The sequence below is a fragment of the Tauraco erythrolophus genome, chromosome 7, assembly GCF_009769465.1.
Source record: "Tauraco erythrolophus isolate bTauEry1 chromosome 7, bTauEry1.pri, whole genome shotgun sequence".
NCBI classification, from domain to species: Eukaryota; Metazoa; Chordata; class Aves; order Musophagiformes; family Musophagidae; genus Tauraco; species Tauraco erythrolophus.
Window position 1 is genome coordinate 18,997,449 of NC_141471.1, and position 21,819 is coordinate 19,019,267.

Consider the following 21,819-nt stretch of genomic DNA (forward strand, 5'->3'; position numbering starts at 1 on the left):
TCACTTTTACATATGGTCTTGCTGTTCTTTATAGCTATGGACTTCAAGATCATGTGCCAGTGTTTGTGAACCTGCCCCTTGACTCACCCCCCTTCCCCAGCCCAAAAAAAAACACACCACAGCATCCATTCAGGCAAGAATAGACATCTTCAGTAATGGGGAGAGTGTCTCTCTGGATGAAATAATGCATCACAGAGTGAAACCCCAGAGGATACCATGTGCCAGCACGTCAAAGCTGCACACACCATTGGGTTTGCTTGTTCTCTGCTTCACAGAACCTGGTTTATGTCAGCTTTACTAAACCATATTTCATCAAACCCAGGTTTAAGAAGTGAACTACAAAACGCTTCATCAAAAGCACTAAAAACAGTCAGTGGAGTGAGGCTGTGAGTCAACCGGCAGATTTTGAGGCCTTCCGGAGCTCTCCAGGGGTCTTCCTTGGTGCTCTGCCTCCTTTCATAGGAGACTGGTTCCAGGATGGGGTCATTCATTGACACTGCGTTTCTCAAGGCATTAGCCTGGACCAGGACCAGCCCATGCTAAAAGAAAGAACAGCTGCTTCTTGGATTGAGGATCCCAGTTTTGTTTGCATGGAGTTTTAACTAAATTTGTAGGCCACATTTCAAAGGAACCTTAATCTCTTCTAAAAAAGTTTTTAAAAAAAGTTATGAAGATGGTTAAGATGGTCATGGACATAAATTTTGTGGGAAAGGGGCAAGAGAGAGGCATGAAAAGCTGGAGAAGGGGACTGGTAAAGACAGGCAGAAGCAGCACAGTGGAGTGGTGGAGGGAAGGCAGAGCGTCCCATCAAGGCAACGGCTCCTGGGAGTTTGATGGGATGGCACAACAGCACAGGAATCTGCCAGCTGCAAATGCAACATCACCATGTCAGTATGCTGCTGCAATGAACTAGGTCATCTCCTCTTCTAGATCCATGATTCTGCCTGTGCAGAGTGCTCTTTTGGGGATTTTGTGATAAAGAGCAGAAAAATAGCATAAGAGCTTTTGTTCTAGGAGAATGCCAAGGGAAACAGCTTTTGTAAAGAGCAGGCACTCAGGCTGCTGCTTGAATTCCCTCTTGCTCAGCAGTTTTATTTTGCCTTCCCTGAGCACAGCTGAGACTCTGTGCTTGACTTGGGCAAACCCGTTCCAGCACCCGTCTGTCAGGGAGACTCCACACAGCTTGGGGTGCAACAGGTTTACAGCAAAGCCCAAGCTTCATGCACTCCTGTGGGGGAGAGCAGTACCCGAAATACTAAACCAGCGCTCCCTCTGCCAGTGTCAAAAGAAAAGCTTCTTCAGGGTAAAGTAAGTATCTTATCCTCACATCTTCTCCCTCCCTTTGTTTCCTTACAGAGCTCCTAGCTGGGCTCTGCCCAGAAAATTCTGCTGCACACTTAAATGATACAGAAAATCTCATTTTGGGCATAAGCTTTCTGACCACTGCCACTTTCACAGCGTAGTTTTGTTTTCTTTCTCTGCCATTGACATCAGGCTGGGCAGCACTTCAGAGGGTGGAAGGAAAACAGAGCAGACAGGTGGCAGATTTTGGAGGAATGAGGCCGCGGGCCAGTGGAGACATGAGGATTAAAATATTAAATTTTCGTTCAGTTGTTCTGTCTTCCTTATTTGACGGCCTTCTTAAATCATTGCTATCGTATAGTCTGTGTTGTCCTGGAAAGTGCCCTGACTGCTTTCACTGCTGTGCCAGAGGCTGATTAGAGTCTACAGTTAATTTGGGGATAAGTGCTTGTGGAATAAAAAGACAAAACAAAACATAAAAATTGTTAAGCCTGTCTGAGGATAATAAAGCAACTAAAACTGTCTTGTAAAAATAAGGTAAAGGAATACCAGATGGCAGATTTACACTTGTATGCTGGTGCTGAGCATTACCTCAAAAAGGGTCTCGTGATGGAATTGGGTTTTTTATGTTACAATAATTAACTGAATGTGTCTTGTAATGAAAAAATCCAGCAGGAGACATAGAAAGTTACAATTAAACATTCTCTTTATTGGGGCCTTGCTCTGAAACGGCACAAGTGATAAATGCACACAGTGCCCATCAGTGCTGCTAATGAAAAGACTCACAGTCACGTTTTATACTTTTATTTGGATTTAGATCAACACCACAGATAAGATACTTTGGTCAAACACAAGAACAGGTTGCTATGCCGCTCCTTCCTGGCTGCAGTAAGTACAGTAATGTGAAAAAAAACCAAAATGCTGGTTCTCCTGGAACACCGAATGTCAATCTTGGATTGGCACATACAGCTAATAAATATGTTGTTTGCACTTAGCACTTTAAAACGGAATTGCACATGCAAGATGTAACCAGGCTACTGATTACTTCATCATTGTACCTGTACCATTTTTACTTTTTAAGCTCTTTGCTCGCCTTTTTGTCCACGAGAACGAAGAACAGAATTTGCTGCTCTACTCAGTATTTACAGCCATTAGTCTGCTGGTCTTGACACATTTAGCAAAGGTCACATCGAAGTCCTTCCTGATAGAATTGGTATCTCGTTCATAGCTTGGCTTGCAACACTATGCATCATAGGTAGCAATGGAAACCCACCGAAATGAGGCGAGAGCTCTGCCCAAAAGCTGAGGAGGAGACGTTAATACCAAGCAAAGATACACAGTAGAGGGACCAGCGTGAATGCAGTTCTTACAATATCAAGAGTCAATACTACTACCACACAAATAATGACATATCAATAATATATTGTACAAGCTTATACAGCAACACGTTGATTTGCAACATTGTACAGTTTAAATCTAAAGTGCACAGCCTCAATCTGAGGTGACGAAACAGTACTATCAATATAATAAAGGCAACACAATTACAGACACAATTTATTTCCTCTTACTTCATGTCCTCATGATCTTACATTGAATCAGTACTCCATTTATCTATTTTAGATTAAATTAAAATCACATTGCACTTTTTTTTTCCTCTTCAAGTATTTTAGAGACAGAAAAACAATATTGCTTTACAAATAAGAGTTGGCTGTTCAGGCAAAGTTAAAACCAAAACTTTAGTAGGGTTATAAGTAGGCAGGCTTGAGCTGCAGAACTCTTACCAACACTTCCAGATGTTGAGGGGAAAGATGATAAATTTCAGTTTCCATGCCATAGTCACCTCTAATATTAAGGAATGACGCAGCACATGAATTCTGCACGAGCTGTGCCCATGGTTTCTAAAAACGCCTGCATGGACTGTTTTAGCCAGCTGTAGCCTTATCTCTGTTTTTTTTCCTGCAATTTTCAAAGCTGTTGCAGACAAGGATGGAGTCCAGCACTGAGAGAAAGTAGTTGGTTACTTAGACTCCATCCTTGCCACTCAGATTACAGTCACATTTTAATTTAGGCCTTGTCCTGCAGCCCTGTACAGCTGTAAGGAGTTTTTACCCTCTTAATGCAGCTGTGAGGTTTCATGTTATTTTGTTAGTAAGAATTTCAGTCAATTTTAATTTTCAGTGTAGTTTTGGACTGCTCACAGAAGAAACGGTTATGAGATAAAGAGTTTTTTCAGACATATGACTTATTTTTGGATAGGCTTTTTACCACAGAACACAGAAAACATCCAAATACAACCTTATGTCAGTCTTGGTTAGCACTGTATACTGATTGTGCGTCTGCTTAGTTAAGCCAAGTGGGAAACATAATTAGGAATAATAGCATCCTATTGTACTGTAATTGACGTTATTAAGTGGTTTTAAGAGCTGCAGTACTCTTGAGGTTTTTCAGTAATCGACCCTGGAGATGTACAATCCACATGACATGGAGAAATGAGGTATTGGTACCTCTTAAGAATGTAGTATGTGGGCTTATATTTTAAAACAAGCAGTAATAAGTATTTGAGGCACCTCCATCAAAAGAAAAAGAATCCTAGTTAATTTTCAGCATCTGTCCTTACAGTTTTATAACCCATATAAAATTAAAATATATAGTTTACAAAATAGGATTTTTTTTTAATATATATATATTTCCTTTTGTAAAACTATACCTATTTAAATACATTTGAAATGTTGCTATAGGTAAATTAGAAATTCTGTTCTAATACTACGAAAAAGGCAAAATACTTTCACTTTTAAACATACAGCTTGTATACTTTGCTTCTCACCGCCCCCTCCCACTTCCCCTAATTGATTTTGTCATCATTTTGGGCAAATTTGGCATCAATTAGTCTGATTGCTTTCAATTTAAAGTAGTCACTGTGTTAAAATTGGGGATAAAATTTTAAATATCTTCTGTTCTTTCTTATTTGTTTCAATGCAGCTTTTTGTGCAGCTAATTATTAAGGAGGTATTCTAAAACTCAGGAAAGGACTTTAAAGGAGCCATATTTCTTGATTTTAAACTGTACTCTACTCCAACGCCACAATATAGAAATAGATTTACTTTGGAACAAACTACAAATACATTCGCACAGTTTGTGACAACTTAATTGTCTACGTAGAGGTCCAAGAACAGACTTTCACACCCAATTATTATAAATCTTGTCCCAGGCGTTCTATTTCATCAATCAGGAAATCAATGTCTTGGTGAGTTGCTGCAGGGTTTGAGATGACCATCCGGAAGAAGTTCACTTTGTCTCCCAGGGGCTGATAGCTCACCATGGTCGTTCCATACTCCATCATCCTGGCTTTTATCACTGGAGCCACCTGCAATGTAACAAAAAGCAGGGGATGATGATTATTCTTCTTATTATTATCATTATAATCATTACCATTATTTTAATTATTTTCATTACTACCATCATCCTTATTATTGTAACAAAACACAGAGTATGTTTTCTTTTTTAAAAAAAGATGAAGAGCTACAAGCAGCAGTTAAAATGAAATTACAGCTGATATTGATAAAAATGTTAAACTCCATTAAGGAATAAATGCATCATTGAAAAGACATTGGGTTTATCCTCTTTCTTTGTCCTGCTCTTAAAATCAATGGGGAATTTTCTCCCCCTACTTTCTCAATATTGCCAAAAGTCACATGGAAGCTGGTTTTTGTAGTGCTCAAAACATATGGTTACAATGGTTTTCCATCTTCTTTTTGTATACCAGGGTGCCATGGTATTATCAAGCTATTGTTGCACTTCCTGGGTTTAGCAATTGCAGTCTACAGTAACTTCAGTAAATATACAGCGAGTTCAAATAAGTACTCTAGAGACCAGGCAAACCCAGGGAATACCAAACCTGGAGACCAGAGTAACGTGGTGCCAGCCTAACCTGCAGTAAAATCACGACGGAGGTGTCATCTGCCAGAATATCGCGAGGTGACGTTGCCATGATGTTCTGGAGAATGCTGCTTACCTTCATAAGGCGGCTCATTCTTTCTTCGTTGTCTTCCATACTGCGCAAGCTGGGAGGTATATACCAGAAGCAGACATTTGTGTGCTGAGGCTGAACACAGAAAAATAATGATTTGCACTGCAAGAAATGCTCATAATATCTTAGCTGCAATTAAGTTCACGCCTTTCTTCCCTCCCATACATCATATTGTGACAGCAGTCAATGGTTTTCATTATTGTGGTCCACTGAGAGTCATCATCATTATTAATGCAGAAAAAAATAATTTTAGGCAATTTATTTGCAGGATGTCAGATGCAGAAACACATCATCCAGCTGTGCAGACAGATTTATCGCCTATTGAACAGCATCTAGATTTTTCAGGTGCTGTCCCCTCCAGAGGCTGAAGGGATTGTGTGGCTAAGGCAAGAGTCTATTATAGATAATTTAGAGGTGAGGACCATGTCATTTACTTTTATTACATGCCAGAATAATACAAAATCTGGTTCTGTAAACAGGAGTCACAGGTGGTACATAAGGCAGCCTAAGATTTTCTTACATTTAATGAAATTTATTGCTTCTCAGTTTGATTCAGCTAGCTGCCGTGTTAATATGCAACCACAGTCTCTTAGCTAGTTTAACTTGTACGGCAGCACCAAGTAGAAAGGCATAAAGTAAGAATCAGTTGACATTTTGAGTATTTTTACATCTCCCAACAGCTGCCTGACTTGCTATGTTCCTCTTTGCTGGATGCTAAATGTGTGAGTTACAGCAATTCCTACTGCTGCCGGTTCCTTTACTCATCATCAGACCCAATGGACCAAATTCAGTGATGATGTGTGAGGTGCAGGAACTAAATCACATAGCAGCATGTGGGTATGAGCCTGTGATCTCTGTTCGAAGGAACATGCTGACGTTTATCCTTGTGCTGCAGAGCACTTAGGCATGCACTAAAGTGATTGCTAACAGGGAGCGACATTCTGAGAAACAAAATCTTCCCGGGCAAGTACAGAGAGCAAAAACCATCACAAGTAGGAGAGAAAAAGCTAAAATGAGATTTTTTTTTTTTCCACTCTTCAACAGGTGAAACACCAGTTAACTTTGTAACAGAGGTTGCCACCAAGCTTGTCTCCAGCTATCACAGCTGGAGAGGATTACCCACAAAGAGATGGCTGAACACCAGACTGTCCGGCGCAGTTCGGAGGTACAGCCACGCAACCCAGGGGTCCTGTCTGAGCTGGACTCCCTCAACAGAAACAACATGCCTAGAGATACTTGCAACCCACATGGTGCCACATGAGCCAGCTGGGGTCCTGAGCAACACTAGCCTCTGTCCCCATGTGCTGCATCCCTTCGCAGCAGGGACTGTAGTGCAGATGGCCGCCGAGGGTCACCCCAGGTCCCCTGTGGCTGCCCACCCGAGAATGCTTATAAAAGCACTTTGCACAACTGTCCTTCCAGAGTTGCGTGGGGTACTGTAACCTCCCACTCATAACAGACTCTGCTATTAGGAAATCACAACTTGTTTGTATTACTTAAGAGCTGGTTCTAATTGTGTTTGCGCTGTGTTAGCCTGAGATGTCAGTGGTTAGTTTGCGGGCTGAAACTGTGCCAACTGAAATCTTATGCACAGCTGCCTCATCACCTCCCTTGTCCCTGGATCCCATGAGGAAGAGAGATATCAGCACAATAACAGGGTTTGTTACAAGGGACATCGCTTTCTGTCACATGCTGTTTGGTCTGACCTGTTGGTAGCATCCCAATAGGTGACTAAGACAAGTGCTGTTGACCAACTGGGAAAAAGAAGTTGCAATACATACCTTTCCATCAAACACCATTTCATACCCTTCTCTGTTCTTTATTTTATTGTATAGGTATTCTGCAAGTTCCAAGCACTTATCAATTTGTGCTTCAAACCCTGTGGTTCCCTTTAGAGACAAAGGAAGAAAAAAGTTATGTGACTATCCATTCTGTGAACCAAAGCAGCGAAAGGAGAAAAGAGCCTGCAGCACTTGCCAAAGCACCAGCAGAAGTCACCTCTGAAAAGTCTCTGTGGGACAGATAACAGGGCTGATTCTGTGAGACAGAGGATGCTGCTAAGCAGAGCTCGTTTGTCTCTCGCTATTGCCACTGACTCCCCTATAGCCACCTCCGCAAAATAAGCACTGGGTACTAGCTCAGTTCTCAGCAAAATATTGCAGCACCTCTGATGAAGGGTGCCCTTGTTGGTAGATTTTGCAGAGACGCTGAGCATGGCCTCGGACAGTCTGGACTGGCATAGAGGAGGGGCTCTAGAAGGTTTTGAGTTCCAGACATGGGGAGTCTCCTGCTATTTTTGGAATAGAGGATTTTAATCTTCCAGGGGTGATGTGCTGGGGGCTTTTCCAAGAATAACTTTTCTTTTTCAGTTAAACACAGAATGGGCACATACGTTTTTCGAGTCCGGCCTGATGCCTGTGAAAATGTACATTTTGTTTAGACACTGCCCTGCCTCTGTAGTGTTTTTCTCTATTCTTTTCTAACAGACACCATATAAACTCAGAAGCTGTGTTTTTAAGAGCTACAGCAAATCCTTCTTTTTCTTCTCAAGCAGAAATCATAATCCTCTCTCTGTGACATCATAATTGTTCCTGCAATCACCAGCTGTGATGCCACAAACAAAGGATCCAGCTTTATGAGGGAGGAAGGGGAATAAACAACTGGAACAGAAAATCTGTTTAAGGAACACACATCCTATTTGTAACCTTAATATTACAAGCAAGGTGTTGGAAGAGAAAAAGCAGTACAAGGCATATTGAAAAAATGTGGTTTAGAAGAAATGTCTCTGAGTAATGGATGCATGTCCTTGCTAAATCTTTTCTGGCAGTGCAGAACTGACTTAAAAGCCCATGTCATTATCCCCCTGTGTATAGAGATTTCAAAACAGGGCAGAACTATCACAGCCCTGGGAGAAAGGCTCGGAGTTAGAGAGAGGCATGTGGCTAAAACTGCCTGCCACTCTGGAGACCCCAGTTAGCACAACAGCTATTGCGACCACAGAAACTTGCATCCTCCTTTACAGACTCCCACACCTCCAGCTACATTTGATGTCTGTCTTGGAATTGTTTTCAGAGTTTAATGAAGCACATGAGGATCTTTAAAGCTTTCTGGAAATGAAAACAGTGATGTCATCTCCTCTGAACAAACCTGAGGCAACTTAACATAACAGATTGGATAAATATATGGAACAACTTATTTAGCAACATTCTACAAATACAGATGAATTAATCACTAGAACTGGTGTTTTCAGATTTCCCAGAGAACAGAGTTTGATGAATTTTCCTCTACTCCTTCAAAAGATGACTTTGTATCTACTGCATGCAATGAAACAAGCTATTCCAGTGTTGATTTGCCATGTTTAATTTCTGACTGTCATTAAAACATCTTTTATTTCCAGAAATCCTTGCAACAACATTCTTAGATATATGATTTATGCTGTTAGACTCCCACAGTTACAAAAAGCAAATGCTATGCAAAGCCACGGAGTTTAAGTTTCAAAATCATGTGTGCTGCTTTGAAGCTAAATTGCTAAAAAATATAAAAAAACACAGAAAACAATAATGTTCTTTCTTTCATGTTATATATGGGAAAGTCAGGTCAGATATTCTCTAAAATGATGATTGCAGAAAAAAAACCCTGTATCTGGTGTGCATTATTCTAATGCAAACAAACATATTGCAGGCAGTCCTACCTTTGCCCTCCACATCAGCCATAGCTTGAAGACATCAACGTGCCGTCCACATTGCAACGCCTTGTCTCCCGTGTCGTAAGACAGGTCGTAGTGCTTGTCTTGTTGAAAGAGGTAGGAAGCATGCATTTGATTGCAACTCTGCATCAATCCCTTATAGAAACAAAGACACCAAAAAGTGACATTGGCACAGATGTGACTACTGTTTTGAGGGTTGCTTTGGGTGAGAAATTACAAACACCCAAATTCAGTGGAATATGTGTCCAAGTGGAAAAAGAAGTCGAAAAATAAGGGAAAAAATCCCGACTTAGTTGCTCAGTGGACTAAGGTTTTCACATCTCATTCAGTGCCCAGGTACTCTGGTACCTGACCCAGCCATGTGTAATCCACTCCCAGAGCCAAGGTTTTTTTAAAAAAGCTGGACGTTGTGCTTCCTAGCATCATTCTGCACAAGTTCGTTTTTGGATCTCATTTTTCTTTCCTTGTTCTGGTTCCTTTTCCCCCTTTCCCTGGAAGGCTTTTTTTTCTGGTTCAGTCAGACCAAGCCAATTTGGTGTCTAATCTAAATAATATCACATCACTTTTCTAATTGCTTTGGTCTCTGAAATTCTGATTTTCATTGTTTTCTTTCTTTCTGTCTTCTTCTGCAAAGCCCTCAGCTTCAGATTGGATGCTTCAGTGGTATAGAAAGCTTTGAACAGACAGAAGAGCATATGGCCTTTAAACAGTCAGCTAGAGTTATTTCTGGGTTGCAAGATACCATTTTGAGAGGCAGCTTTGTGGGAGGGCCAGAAGCCAACAAGGTGAAGAAACCCAGCTCATGAAAGCATGAGGTTTCCTTTTTAGCTTTTTAAGTGAAGTGCAGAGAGTCATGTTCTGGCTCCAGTTAAGTCCTCAACCAAGTTTAAGGCATGCTGTAGGGCTGTTGCCTAAAACTGCAATTTCCAGTCCAAGAAGAATCAAAACTTGGCTGTTTACCATCAAGTCTAATCTTTATATGTAATGCAAAGCTGAGATAGTAAAATGAGAGGGGAAAAAAATTGGCTTTCTCCTAATCTGAGCCATCTGTTCTCACTAGAGGTCAAAGATGGTACTGACTTCAACCAGGCAGGATTTGTCTCAGGGAACTGACCCAGAGGGCAAATAAAAGCCAGCTCCTCTCTTCCTGAGCGCAATCACTTTGTATACAATCTGTTGTACAGCTGTTAGCAAACAGCAACCAGCTTTTTGATAGCTGGTCTAGTAAGTGGTAGTTGTATAGCAGCTGTCCCAGTAACTGATGGCTATAAGAAAATTACAGGCTTGAAGGGTAATTCAAATTCTAGTACTAAACAAAATGTCTACTTTTTATTCCAAGTGAACTTAGTCTTCCCTTTTTATTTCCATGTGACCCAAAGTGGATATATGTATCAGAGCTGGGCTGAAATATCACAAAAGTCCAGAAAGTGTAATGTTGCCTAGATTCTGGACCAAATGTCATGCTGCATATATAACATATTCTTCATTCTAAACTGACTAGAGTTTGCCTACAGTTACATTTTATGCTCTGCAGTAACTAGTGGGGTTACACACTTATGCACCCACAATTTACCTATGGACACAAAACTCTGTAAAGACATTGCCATTAATTGCATCTATCATTTCTGCTAGACAGCTACTTTAATTCCTTTTGCAGTCACAGGCCAAGCATTTGACAAGAGGTCTATTTCTCAGTTTCGTTTCTAATTCTCATCTCATTAGCAAATATCAGCTATGACACAGTTATGAAGAAAACATCTAGGATTTTCAGAAGCAAAATGTCAGAAAGGATCAGAGAACCAAATATACCGAGACATACCTCTTCTCTTACTAGCAGGGCTGAACACTGCAGCGGGACGCCCATCATCTTGTGAGGGTTCCAGGTCACCGAATTGGCCCTGGGACAGCAAACCACATGAAACTCAGACATTGTACTATGGTGACGAAACCATAGAGACATTTAGTAATAATGGGAAAAATAATGAACATGTAGCAATGCAGACCTTTTTCTGAGCAAGCAAAGTTGAAAATAATAGTGGCTGGTATTAGGAAAGCAATGCCCTCATAAGGGACCACTCTAGTTGGTTTTTGGATGACAGTTCTGGCAACTTGCCACAGGATAATTGCTCTATCTACTAAATCAGTATTAAACTTCCTGGGGAGTCATCTATAAACATAGGGCAAACTTCCTAAAAACACCCACCTGACCAATGAAGTTTCTAAAGGCACACAGCTGATTAAGGTTGCAGATAGGAAGCTGGCAAACTAGCATATTCCCTCCTATTGATTCCAGTTTCAGTACGATTTTATTAAGTAGCTCACATAGGCATGTTTGAAAACTCCTTTAAATACTTCTGGGTACTTCCACGTCTCTGAGTAACTCGGAAAACCTGGTCCAAAGTAATTTTCCTCATTGCTCTGCTGACGGTAGATTTCCATAGCTCCTTAACTTTAGCTTGGCTATGGCAATTCACACAACTGGAGGATGGGGTCCAAAGTTACCACAGTAATAAACACAGAAGTGATCTATCCCGCCACAAAAGCGTCTGATCCTGCCTCCCTTCAGGACAATTTCACTGCAAAAACAGCTGTCAGCCCAGACCTTGTGAACAAACAGGACGCTGTCACAATCCAGCTTAGAAATGAGACGTTTGGGGCTGCGGCAAGGGCTGAATGGAACGTTGTCCAGTTGTTTATTATTTTAATTTTTTGTTATGCTTGAATGGCTATTTGTTAATTACTATTATTACATATGATGATTAGCTGATAGATGTATACATTTGTGTCCTGTTTGGCAGGCTGTCAAGGAACCATAGCGCACAGAATTTCATGTAGCGCAGTGAGCTGAGTTTTGATGATATAAATTGCTATAAATCAGTCAACTGGGGCATGTGAAAACTTAAAGGATTCTGGACACATTTGCAGGTAACACTTAGGTGAACAGAGATGAGCATGTTGGAATCGGGCAGTATTTTCCTTTGTAGGATTTGGAGATAGCGCTATAGGTTTATGCATATCCTTATAATTTCCTGCCAAATTGCTTCCATTCCTTCAGAGTAAGCAACTCCAAAATTCACATGGACACTGCACAACACTTCTGTGCTTTCTTCTTTGCTATTTAAATGGGACAGCACAAGTGCCTGATGCAAAAATCTGTAGGGAATAGTCTTCCACAGGCAACATCTGGTCGTTTGGCTTGGCTTTTCAAGTATTTGGCAGCTTTTAATCAGCTCAGAGTCAGTCATCTGATTACAACATCAAAGCTAATGATTCTGAACATGCATTCAGGTCTATGAATTTCCTTTGACATGATACTTTTAAATTTTTATCTGTGCCTATGCAGAATCAGGCAGAAATTTTTTAAGAGACTTATAGGTAATAGTAGTGGTATGGATTTTCTCAAGCAAAAGGATTATTTACTGGCAACAGCCAGGTGTTAATCATCTGCCTAAAACAATTTACCCTAAGGTAATTTATTTCCCCAATTACAACCCAATTGCACACAGAAAAAAAAAAGTAATTATGTGAAATAAAAATCCACCATTTTTCATTTCTTATCAGTTATTCTGGGCTTCAGCCATCAGTCTGTGCTTGAAGAAATTGCTGACTGAGAAAAACAGTGAAGGAAAAAAGCTACACAGATCCACAGATGTTTTATTAAAGCATCTCGTGTTTGCCCACATAACCGAGCACCAAGCACCTATGTAATTTTTTGGCTGTGAGTCACAGACAGAAAAAAAAAAAAAGAGGAAAAGTTTTCCTTTAGAGATTTCCAAGGGGCAACAGGAGAGATTCAAGACTGGTATAATTTGGTCCTCAGCTATCATTAAAAAACACACTGAGGTGCATTCACTGACCAGCAGCAGCCCCGGGAAGGAAGCCCAGACCCTGTATGGGAGCGCTCATTCAGCTGCAAACATGCTTTTCTCACCTAGCTGTCATGCCCTGCCCCAGCCTCTGGGAGAGGGATGCCAGACTGATACTCCTGATGATGGCCAGACCTATCTGCTCCAGACACCACAGAGCATGCTTCCTGGTGCCTTGGAGCAGCCTGAAATCCACAATGTGGGGACTAGAAGGCACAGTAAGGATGGTCCTGCAACTCCTCCTGCCTTTGGCAGGACAGTTTTTGCTTGACTGCCTGTTACCAGAAGGATGGGAGTACTCAGAATACAGAGTGCTCCATTTAATGTTCCCTCCTTGAACCTTTCTCCTCTATCAAACATGAGTACCAGCCCCAGTTCTCTTCTATCTAGACCTGTAATGACTCGGTTGTACTCGGATATCTACCATAAAACAGGAATGTCCATAAAAGTTGGGTGTAGTAAGCCTGCTCTAAAGATACCCACACTTGAGATATGGACAAACTGCTGTGCCCATCAAGCAGTGGAACAGCACTGGAAATGACAAATTTCATTAGTTCATTGCCAAACAATGGTGCTTATCAAAGCACTAGATAAAATCCAGTGGAGTTCTGGATCTAAAACATATTATTTGGAAAATTTTTCAATATAGATTCAACCTGAACTTCTAATTCCAGCAGAATCTGGACAGAAATTTTGGAGGCAAACTCTTTTTTTCATACTCTGTCCTCACACGCAACTGGGTAGATTTTTCTAACTTGCTGGATATTTGGATGTCTGTCCTTTTAATACACAATACGTAAGTTTGGAGTGCTGGAGGCAGTCTTAACTTAACTAAATTGAATTCATAGAACTATTGGCTGTTCTCCAAATTTTGCATGTGAGATGTATGAGAAAGGAACTGAATCATCAAGGTATCCTCCTAATCTTCAGGAACAGGATGAGGAAGTTGTTTGTAATTTTAATTGGCAAGGAACAGCAATTCAATTTAGAGATAAAAAAGGTGGAAGGGAGTAATAATTTACTCTTGAACAGCATGAGATACAGAAAATACACAGATGTAAGAGTGACTCCATCTAGCCCTGTATACTGTCTCTAGCAAGTGGCCTAAATAGGTGCTTGGGAAGAACACAAAGCATGGCCAGCATACACTACCTTCCTCCAAACACTATCTGAACCTGTAGTCATTTGTGGCTCACAGAAGTCCCAAATGTTTTTTGTCTTCCCTTGAACGCAGGTAACATCCTCTGGCAAGGAGTTCTAAAACTAAAAGTATCTGAATAAGCAGCTGTTTGGAAGTTTAAGTTCAGTCTTTCCAGACTCTGAACTGGACCAGTATCACTTATGTACATCTGTGTCTATGTGCAACGTTCATGACTACAATTGTCTATATCCAGGCACAGATTTGCTGAGAAGTCTTTAACACAGCCTGGAGGGGGATATTCTTTCCAGAAGCGAGAGAGCAGAGGTCAATGACTGCCAGGACACCTCTCCAAACTGCAGGTGCATCCACCTTTTATACTTAGACTTCAGCACACAAGACCTCCAGATTAATCTCTTAGAGAAATGCAATTGCTTGTTCATGTTGGACACTGTATCAGAAGATGCTGCAGAAACCACACTGGAGCTGCAAACATGCTGGAAGGAATGAAAACGCAGACAAGAAATGGCTGCGGTTTGCACTACAAAACAAAGTGCCACACTACTGTAGCACTGAACAAAGGCACTTAGCAATGCTATTTCAACTGGAAGGACAGTTTGTGTAATTTCTTCATATTGTATCTTGGGGATAACATTGGTTTTTGCTTTTATTTATAGGCATTGCTAAGACAATCACAAATGTGCTAAAATGCATTTAATAAATTTGTTTAATTAGCATTAATAAATCATACCTTTCAACGCCATTCAACTTCCATTTGTGTTTTCTTGACATCAGGAGCCCACCACCCCATGCTCCCTAGAAGGCAAGACACAGTATCTTAATGAGAATTCTGTATTTCTCCGTGATGACATCTGTGTGTTCACATCAGTTTGGGGCCTTTCTTTTTTCTTGCTGATGTGGCACGTTTCAAAATGACCAGACAGACGGGGCCTGAGGCATTAGCTGTGCTAACAATTTTTTTCCAGTAGCTTGGAAGCAGCAGTTTATAGCCCATAATCTGCGTACCACCCCAGATTGTCTGCTCTTCCCTTCCTTGCTACCTCCTCTGACACTGACACATTGGGCTGCCCCATGCTATAATTAATTAATTAATTAATTACTTAATTAATGGCTTGCAGAGCTGCTCCTGTGTAAGATGCCTTTTCTCTTTTAGTGGCTAAGTGATGACAACAAACTAGCCTGGGATCTCAGCTGCTCTAGTGAGTTTTCATCGTATTTTAGAACATTCCAACTCGTTCTACTCATTTGCTTTGGCTCACACAGATCTGGGGCGAGCAGACATTTCATCTGACTGAGAAGTAGCTTAAGGTAAATATGAACTCTTCCTTTGAATTGGAGTGATTTTGGCTGACACAGTAATTCAAAATCAAGATACCCAGCCCTAAGGCAATTCAATTACCAAGCTTTTTCGGAGAAAGGATTTGCAAAAATGACACAAAAGCTATTCTAGGACTGAAAGATGATCCTTCAGAAAGATTTATTGGCAAGAACCCAGATAAAGTTAAGTAGCCAATCCGATAAATTTCTCTAGCATTTACATTCATCTGTTCAGCAATGCAGGTACTTTACTCCAGACAAACGTAGCCTTTTCTCATGTATTTATTTTGCAGCTGCTGCAAAAGCTGAGCCAGTGCTCTCTTACTTATTTCTTGTACTAATTGCATTTAGAGATAAAGCTGAAGGCCAAAAAACACTTAAACTGGGTCATGTTAAGTGTCCCAGTTGCTAAAAGTACCACACAGTCACAGCTCCTAAAATGTCCCCTTGACCTGGCCTTTCAGAGTAATGGCGAATCCGTGTTTGGATGTCAGACTTAAATTACAGCTACCAAATACAACAGGTTTTGTACAACGCTGCCCAAAAATGAATAAATTAAGGCTAATACACCTTGCAATCCAACCCCCCCCCCCCCCCCCCATAAGATGACACTTACATCCACGTGCATCCAGATTTTGTATTTCTTGCAGATGTCTGCAATAGCTATGAGAGGGTCAAACGCCCCGTAAACCGTTGTCCCGGCGGTGGCACTCACCAGAAAAGGAACAAATCCCTGGAAGAAAGCACAGCGGCGCTTGGCAAGGTCAGCGTGCTACAGCCTCCTCGGCCCACAGCAGCCCCCACGAGCGTCTCCCAGCGGACACACCTGCTTCGTTACACTGGTTTCCTCTTAGTTTAGGTGCCAGTGACATTATCGTTTCTACCTTAAGGTGGCAGCAAACTTCCAAACCAGCATCCACCATTTACGAGGATGCGTGAGACGGGTTAAGGGCTCGGAGGAGCATTTCTGCCCCATGACACCTTCCTGGAACAGAAAGGTCTGCTCCGCATCATGCTGCGCGAAACAAACCTCACCCAGGCACCACACTGCAAGGAGCGATCTCTGGAGGACTGTGCCCTGGGCTGTGGTATAATTATCCCAGTCAGTGTCTGCACGTGTGGTGGCCCAGTCCTGCCGGTGAGAGCTTCTCGTTTGGGGGTGGCGTCTGGGGGTGTCTCCTGGGGGCAATGCACAGGGGAGGTGTGGAGCTCCATCCCTCGTGCAGAGCGAGGAGACAGGGACCACCTCTTGGATTCCTTCTGCTAAATGCTGTGCCTCACCGAGGAGCACTCACTGTCCGTCACACACCATAATTAATATCAGTGCTTCATTTTAAATTCATTTGTTGTTCTGTTGATTTCATAAGCAGTACTCAGAGCTACATTTTTTTGCAGAGCTGGGGTTTAAACTATCAAAAAGTTCTAAACTTCCCTCTGCAAAGTGAAACACCTGGTCCGTAGGCTCAAGTGGTACTCTATCGCCATATCATCTTTCATTTTTATCTACTGTAGTGGTTTTCTTAGACAAAGTAAACTTTTAATGACAATTTGTGTTACTAATGAGCTTTGAATGCTGTGTTTCTAATGATTATTTACACAAATGTTGTTGAAGGCACAGGGCTAAGTTCAGTTTAATCTGTTGTTTTAATTGCAGCTTCTTTTAATGAACACATACAAAAGCAGCGCATTTTGAGAGATGTGTGGATCTTAGTTTATCTTCCACTGTTTTGATGACAATGAGGAATACTTTCAACGTGTTAAAACATACACAAATTACCCAAATGATTACTCTGTTTTTGCCAATGCATCATAGGCTGATAATACAAAAAGGAGGATATTATGCAGAGCAATACACAAAAAAATCCAAACAGCTCATGGAGAAAATAAAGTAGCTCTAAACCTACTTTCTCAGCAACTCTTGCCTCACTAATTGCCAGGGTACACTTCTGAGAAATAAACCAAAAGTTAATGGGCAATTCTATGTGGTTTTACCAAAGGCAGCAGAAAAACTAGTTAGTTGCATCGTTCTTGTTTTTTTTTTTTTGTTTGTTTGTTTGTTTTTTTTCTTTTTGGGAAGCAGAAAAACTAGTAAACTTACTTTTTGTTTGGCTTCAAGAATTCTTCTTTCAAGGTCTGATGGGATCATTTTCCCTCTGGAGCAAGAGAGAGTTATATCAGAAATTTGATCTTGAAATCAGCTCTTGCTGTTACTCCTTCACATAAAAGGAAACCCAAATAAGGAACAAAGTGACTTTTTTGCCCAAGGCTTAGGCAGCATTGAAGAGCACAGAAAGACTCTGGACCATTAGTCTGAGTTTTTACCCTAATTATTTTGTCAACCAGTTTGCATCAATATGGTGATGGTAACTGAGAGAAGTTATCTCATGGTCACCCTCATTAAAGACCGATGCTGCTCCATAGAGCCTCCTAGTCCTGTCTGACGTCACAGCTCCGGGAATATGCTCCAGGCTCACAGGGAGAGGCTCAGCCCAGGGTCCCAAAGAAGCTTTCTGGGTGCCAAACCCCTTTCAGCAGACACAAAAAACACCAGCTGAGCTGCATGGCCTTAAGCAGCGCGACTCAGCTCTGGTGTAAGCGGTTGTTTCTGTGTTTCCATCTCTGGGGACTATTCCAGAATTTGGTGTGGAATAACATGTTCTCATTTGCTTGAAGGAGAATATGAGAAGAAGTTACCCGTCTGGACACATTAAATGCACTGTCAGGCCCTTTGTATTAACTGTATACTCTATTTGCAACACCTTTAGTATGAATCATTCACCTGAGATTCAGACTCACTGGTATAAGGCTTGAAGGCTAATTTATGAAATCCTGTAAACGAATTAGGTGCAAGATAAAGCAGTGCCAATACTTAATATCAAGGTTACAGTTTTCTTTGCTTTAGCCACAAGCAAGACTATCTAAGAAGAGACAGTGCACATAACAGCAATACAAATATGCCAGCTCCCCCACACGACAGGAAAAAGGTCTTTACTGGCTTTGAATGTTGTCCATGTAGATTAATACTCTTTTTTAAAGACTTCTTCAGTTCTCAGTACAGTTAAACACATTTTTTCTTTCACTAATCACCGATTTGCCATCACTATAAAAAAAGAACAACCTTTACTAAAGCTCAAAATAGAAGCTTCAGGGAAAAAAATAACACCATTAGTTTTAGTCTGGATTTTGCATAAAAAATTAGAAGTGTAAATAATGGATGGGTGTAAATAAAAATTATTAATTTCTTGTAATAAGATACTGTCAGGTTTTTTAAGTTTTCATCCTTACACAGTTCACAATAAGACAGTAATTATTTCAGTAGAAACAGGTTCATACTGCTCAGTTTTTTGCAAAATCTGTCCTGCATTTTACTTATTCAAAACACTAGAAGAATAACTGAAAATAAAAAGCTCTACAAGTCTAAAAATTAGCCCTGAATTTTCTTGCAGAATTTCACAATCTAAAGAGTATCTAACTCATGATGGGTTTCATGTACATGTTCAGAAAAAAGCTGTAGTTGTCTTTTCTTCAAAAACTGTTTCTGGGATCATTAGAGGAATGAAGGAAAAAAAAAAACATGCGAAAGGAAGTCAATGCATTCTTCCTTCAAACACAGTTTAGATGTTGGTCTTCAATGGTTTCTAATTTATTGAGCTTGTGCATAGAAACACACACAAAGCTCAGCAGAACCCTTCATTGCCAACATTTTTTTACCAAGACAAGTGATTATCCAGCCCCTGGTCATGTTGAGTACGTGCACGAATTCATGGCCAGGAGAGTGGGACGTCCGAGCAACACCAAGCTTTACCAAGGAGCAAGGAGTGAGTTGGCTTAAACGCATTGCAAAACAATAGGCTTGTCCTTAGACAAATCTCACCCAGATAACATGGCAGGGGTTTACATGCGATGTCCTAGCAGCATCAGGGCAGGAGGGCTACCGGGGGAGGCAGAAGAGGCCCAGTGGCAAAAGGCCACTGAGGATAGAACGAGTGTTAGTGTCAAAATCTTCTCATGTTACTCACGTCTGTATAAAGTCTTCACTGCTGTCACACCAGACTGAAGTGTTACGACCCCAAACCTGCAGGTAAGACCTATTGCTACCAATATATCTGTGTGGTAGTAAAAGAGGCAAGGGAAATGTGTGGTCATCCAGTCTCAGGCATGATCATGAACATGATTTTCATGTTTTCCTGGCTTGAAATTCACCACACGTTTACATAGTCCCATGACACAGCAAAACCAGGCAAACTTGGTGGGTGTGGATCAGCATGGGAAAGGGAGAAGTCACCAAGAAGTGTGCTTCGTCATGCTGTAAACATCAAAAAGATCTCATGGTGACCCCTCATGCTCCCACAGGTCCACATCTTCACAGAGGGTCCTCTCCACCACACCAACCCACATCCTGTGCAAACAGCTTGCTTTGTCCTGGTGACATCTGCTGGGATTTGGTGAAACATACAGCGATTGTTAACTTCACGGTGGGCAGGGTAAGTATTGAGGTCTTCACAGAAAATCATCACGCTGAATTTGCAGGAAGGAAGACACGACATCATTGATCCACCTCTGTCTTTAGCGAACAGAAACAATCGGAGGTTTATTTTGACATGTGTTGGTTGGGTTGATGTTGTCATTAATTTCTCTTCAAAGAGTGCTCAGTCAATAAAGAGATAATAAATCCATAAGTCAATATGCAGGCGCTGTAATTAGCACCGTAAATTGCTTAGTTGGTGCTCTTCTTTTAATGAGGGAGCAGAGTATTTTGATAGCAGTAAAACCTTCCATTTACACTAGAGCCATCAAAAAATCAATGCCTTGTAACAATCTGATATTTGAGACTCATAGTGAGAGCATTTTCTACTGAAAAGATTCTCAGTAGAATCAATAAGGACTGTTCTATTAATTTTTGTCCCATAGAAAGGTTTTTTTTTCCCCTAAAATTGAAAATCTTCATTGGAACATGTTGATTTCATTAATATATCTTCGTTTTCTCAAAATGGGTTTTCACAGAGGATCAAAACCTTTTAGTCGGGTGAGTTAAACAAGGAGTTACCTACAACTGGTTTTGTAGTGCTTACGGACTTGTAGGTTAGGTGCCTGCTGTGCTACTCCTTTTCATGGGTCATCCCTCTCCCTGGCCTACACTGCCCAGAATGCTGTCAAGACCTTCTCTGCACATCCCATTGCAAGGCTGTCTCTATCAAGGGCACTGTGGGAATGCCGTCCAGCTGAGAAGGATGGGGGGGGGCATGAAGTAATAGAATTACACCAGCAAATGTGCCTCAATATTTTATTCCTCTAAATGGCACATTTCAGCTCATTTTAATGGATCAAAATGTGAGAGTATCTAAATACTCCATTTTGACCAAAACAAGCTGTTGCTTCACTTCCTAACAGAATGTGTAAAGAATGATTGTTAGTTTGACTTTTTGTTTCACTTCAAGATGAAAGAAAAAGAAATATCAGAAATCCTTGAGGAAGGGAACTTTAAGATTTCTAATCGGCTCCAAAAACTGACTCGTAAAGAAGCTACTGATAGGTCAGTTCTACAAGTGGGACAAATCAGTGCAAGGTTGCTGGAGATGACAGCACTACGATGAATTGTAGCAACTGTTGACTGCATCCTATATGATCTGAGCTGAGCACTTGATGATCCTCTTCTATGTAGCAAAAAAAAGCTCTATTTGAAATCTTTGCTTACCTTTCATCACATCTAATCAGAATCACACTATCTGTACCAATACCCAAGGCTGCAGCTCCTTTCTTCACAGAGAAGTGACTCTGAAAAAAATACATTTATTATCATTTACTATTTTTACTATTATTTCTTATCTGTTATATAAACACTACACTCTTGCAAGTCCTTCAGCAAGTAGTCCCACATAGGCAATAATTCTATTCATAGACTTTTTGGAAACTGATCACTGTAATTATGTCACTACAGTCAATACCTGCAGCTTCTATTGCTTGTACAGATTCGCCTATGAACTTGTTTCACTGAAACAAAAAATTCTCCCCTAGATAATTTGTTTAGTTCGTGGCATTCAGAGTGATGTGCTTCTGCTATGTAACTTCTGGCCAAAAAATATACTGAGAGAAATTAAAATAGGAAGCCTAATTGTGATCTCATGCCAGTGAAAGCTAGTAATAACTCCCACTAATAAATACAGTTATTGCACTTTAAAATCAGAACTGGGCTATTAGCAAGACTATTTATTCTGTATGTACAGAATAAAAAGTGAAAGTTTTATACTGGAGTGCAAGTCAGCCTAATTTTCTCTAGCTCATACGACAACTCCTGAGCCAGTGTTGGTTTGTAATTCTAATTTAAATCCTAGTGATTATGATAATGAAGTAGTTTTATATCAAATTATACCACCAAGAATCTGATTTTTCTTAACTCAAACACAGCTGTAACAATATTGTCCAAAGTAATTTTATCTACAGA

At 40.8% G+C, this 21,819-nt stretch overlaps 1 protein-coding gene across 1 annotated transcript in view; it reads right to left on the reverse strand.

Moving 5' to 3' along the window:
* Positions 1-4,492: 4,492 nt before the first annotated feature.
* The window catches only part of GAD2 (glutamate decarboxylase 2), a 38,712-nt gene continuing 21,385 nt past the window's right edge, over positions 4,493-21,819 (reverse strand). Inside the window, exons 8-16 of the mRNA XM_086615188.1 lie at positions 21,073-21,152; positions 17,476-17,530; positions 15,994-16,110; positions 14,791-14,855; positions 10,855-10,933; positions 9,021-9,170; positions 7,111-7,218; positions 5,315-5,404; positions 4,493-4,666 (exon numbers count right to left, since the gene is read on the reverse strand). Of these exons, the coding sequence (XP_086471314.1) occupies positions 4,493-4,666; positions 5,315-5,404; positions 7,111-7,218; positions 9,021-9,170; positions 10,855-10,933; positions 14,791-14,855; positions 15,994-16,110; positions 17,476-17,530; positions 21,073-21,152 (918 nt within the window). The remainder of the gene's footprint in view (positions 4,667-5,314; positions 5,405-7,110; positions 7,219-9,020; positions 9,171-10,854; positions 10,934-14,790; positions 14,856-15,993; positions 16,111-17,475; positions 17,531-21,072; positions 21,153-21,819) is intronic.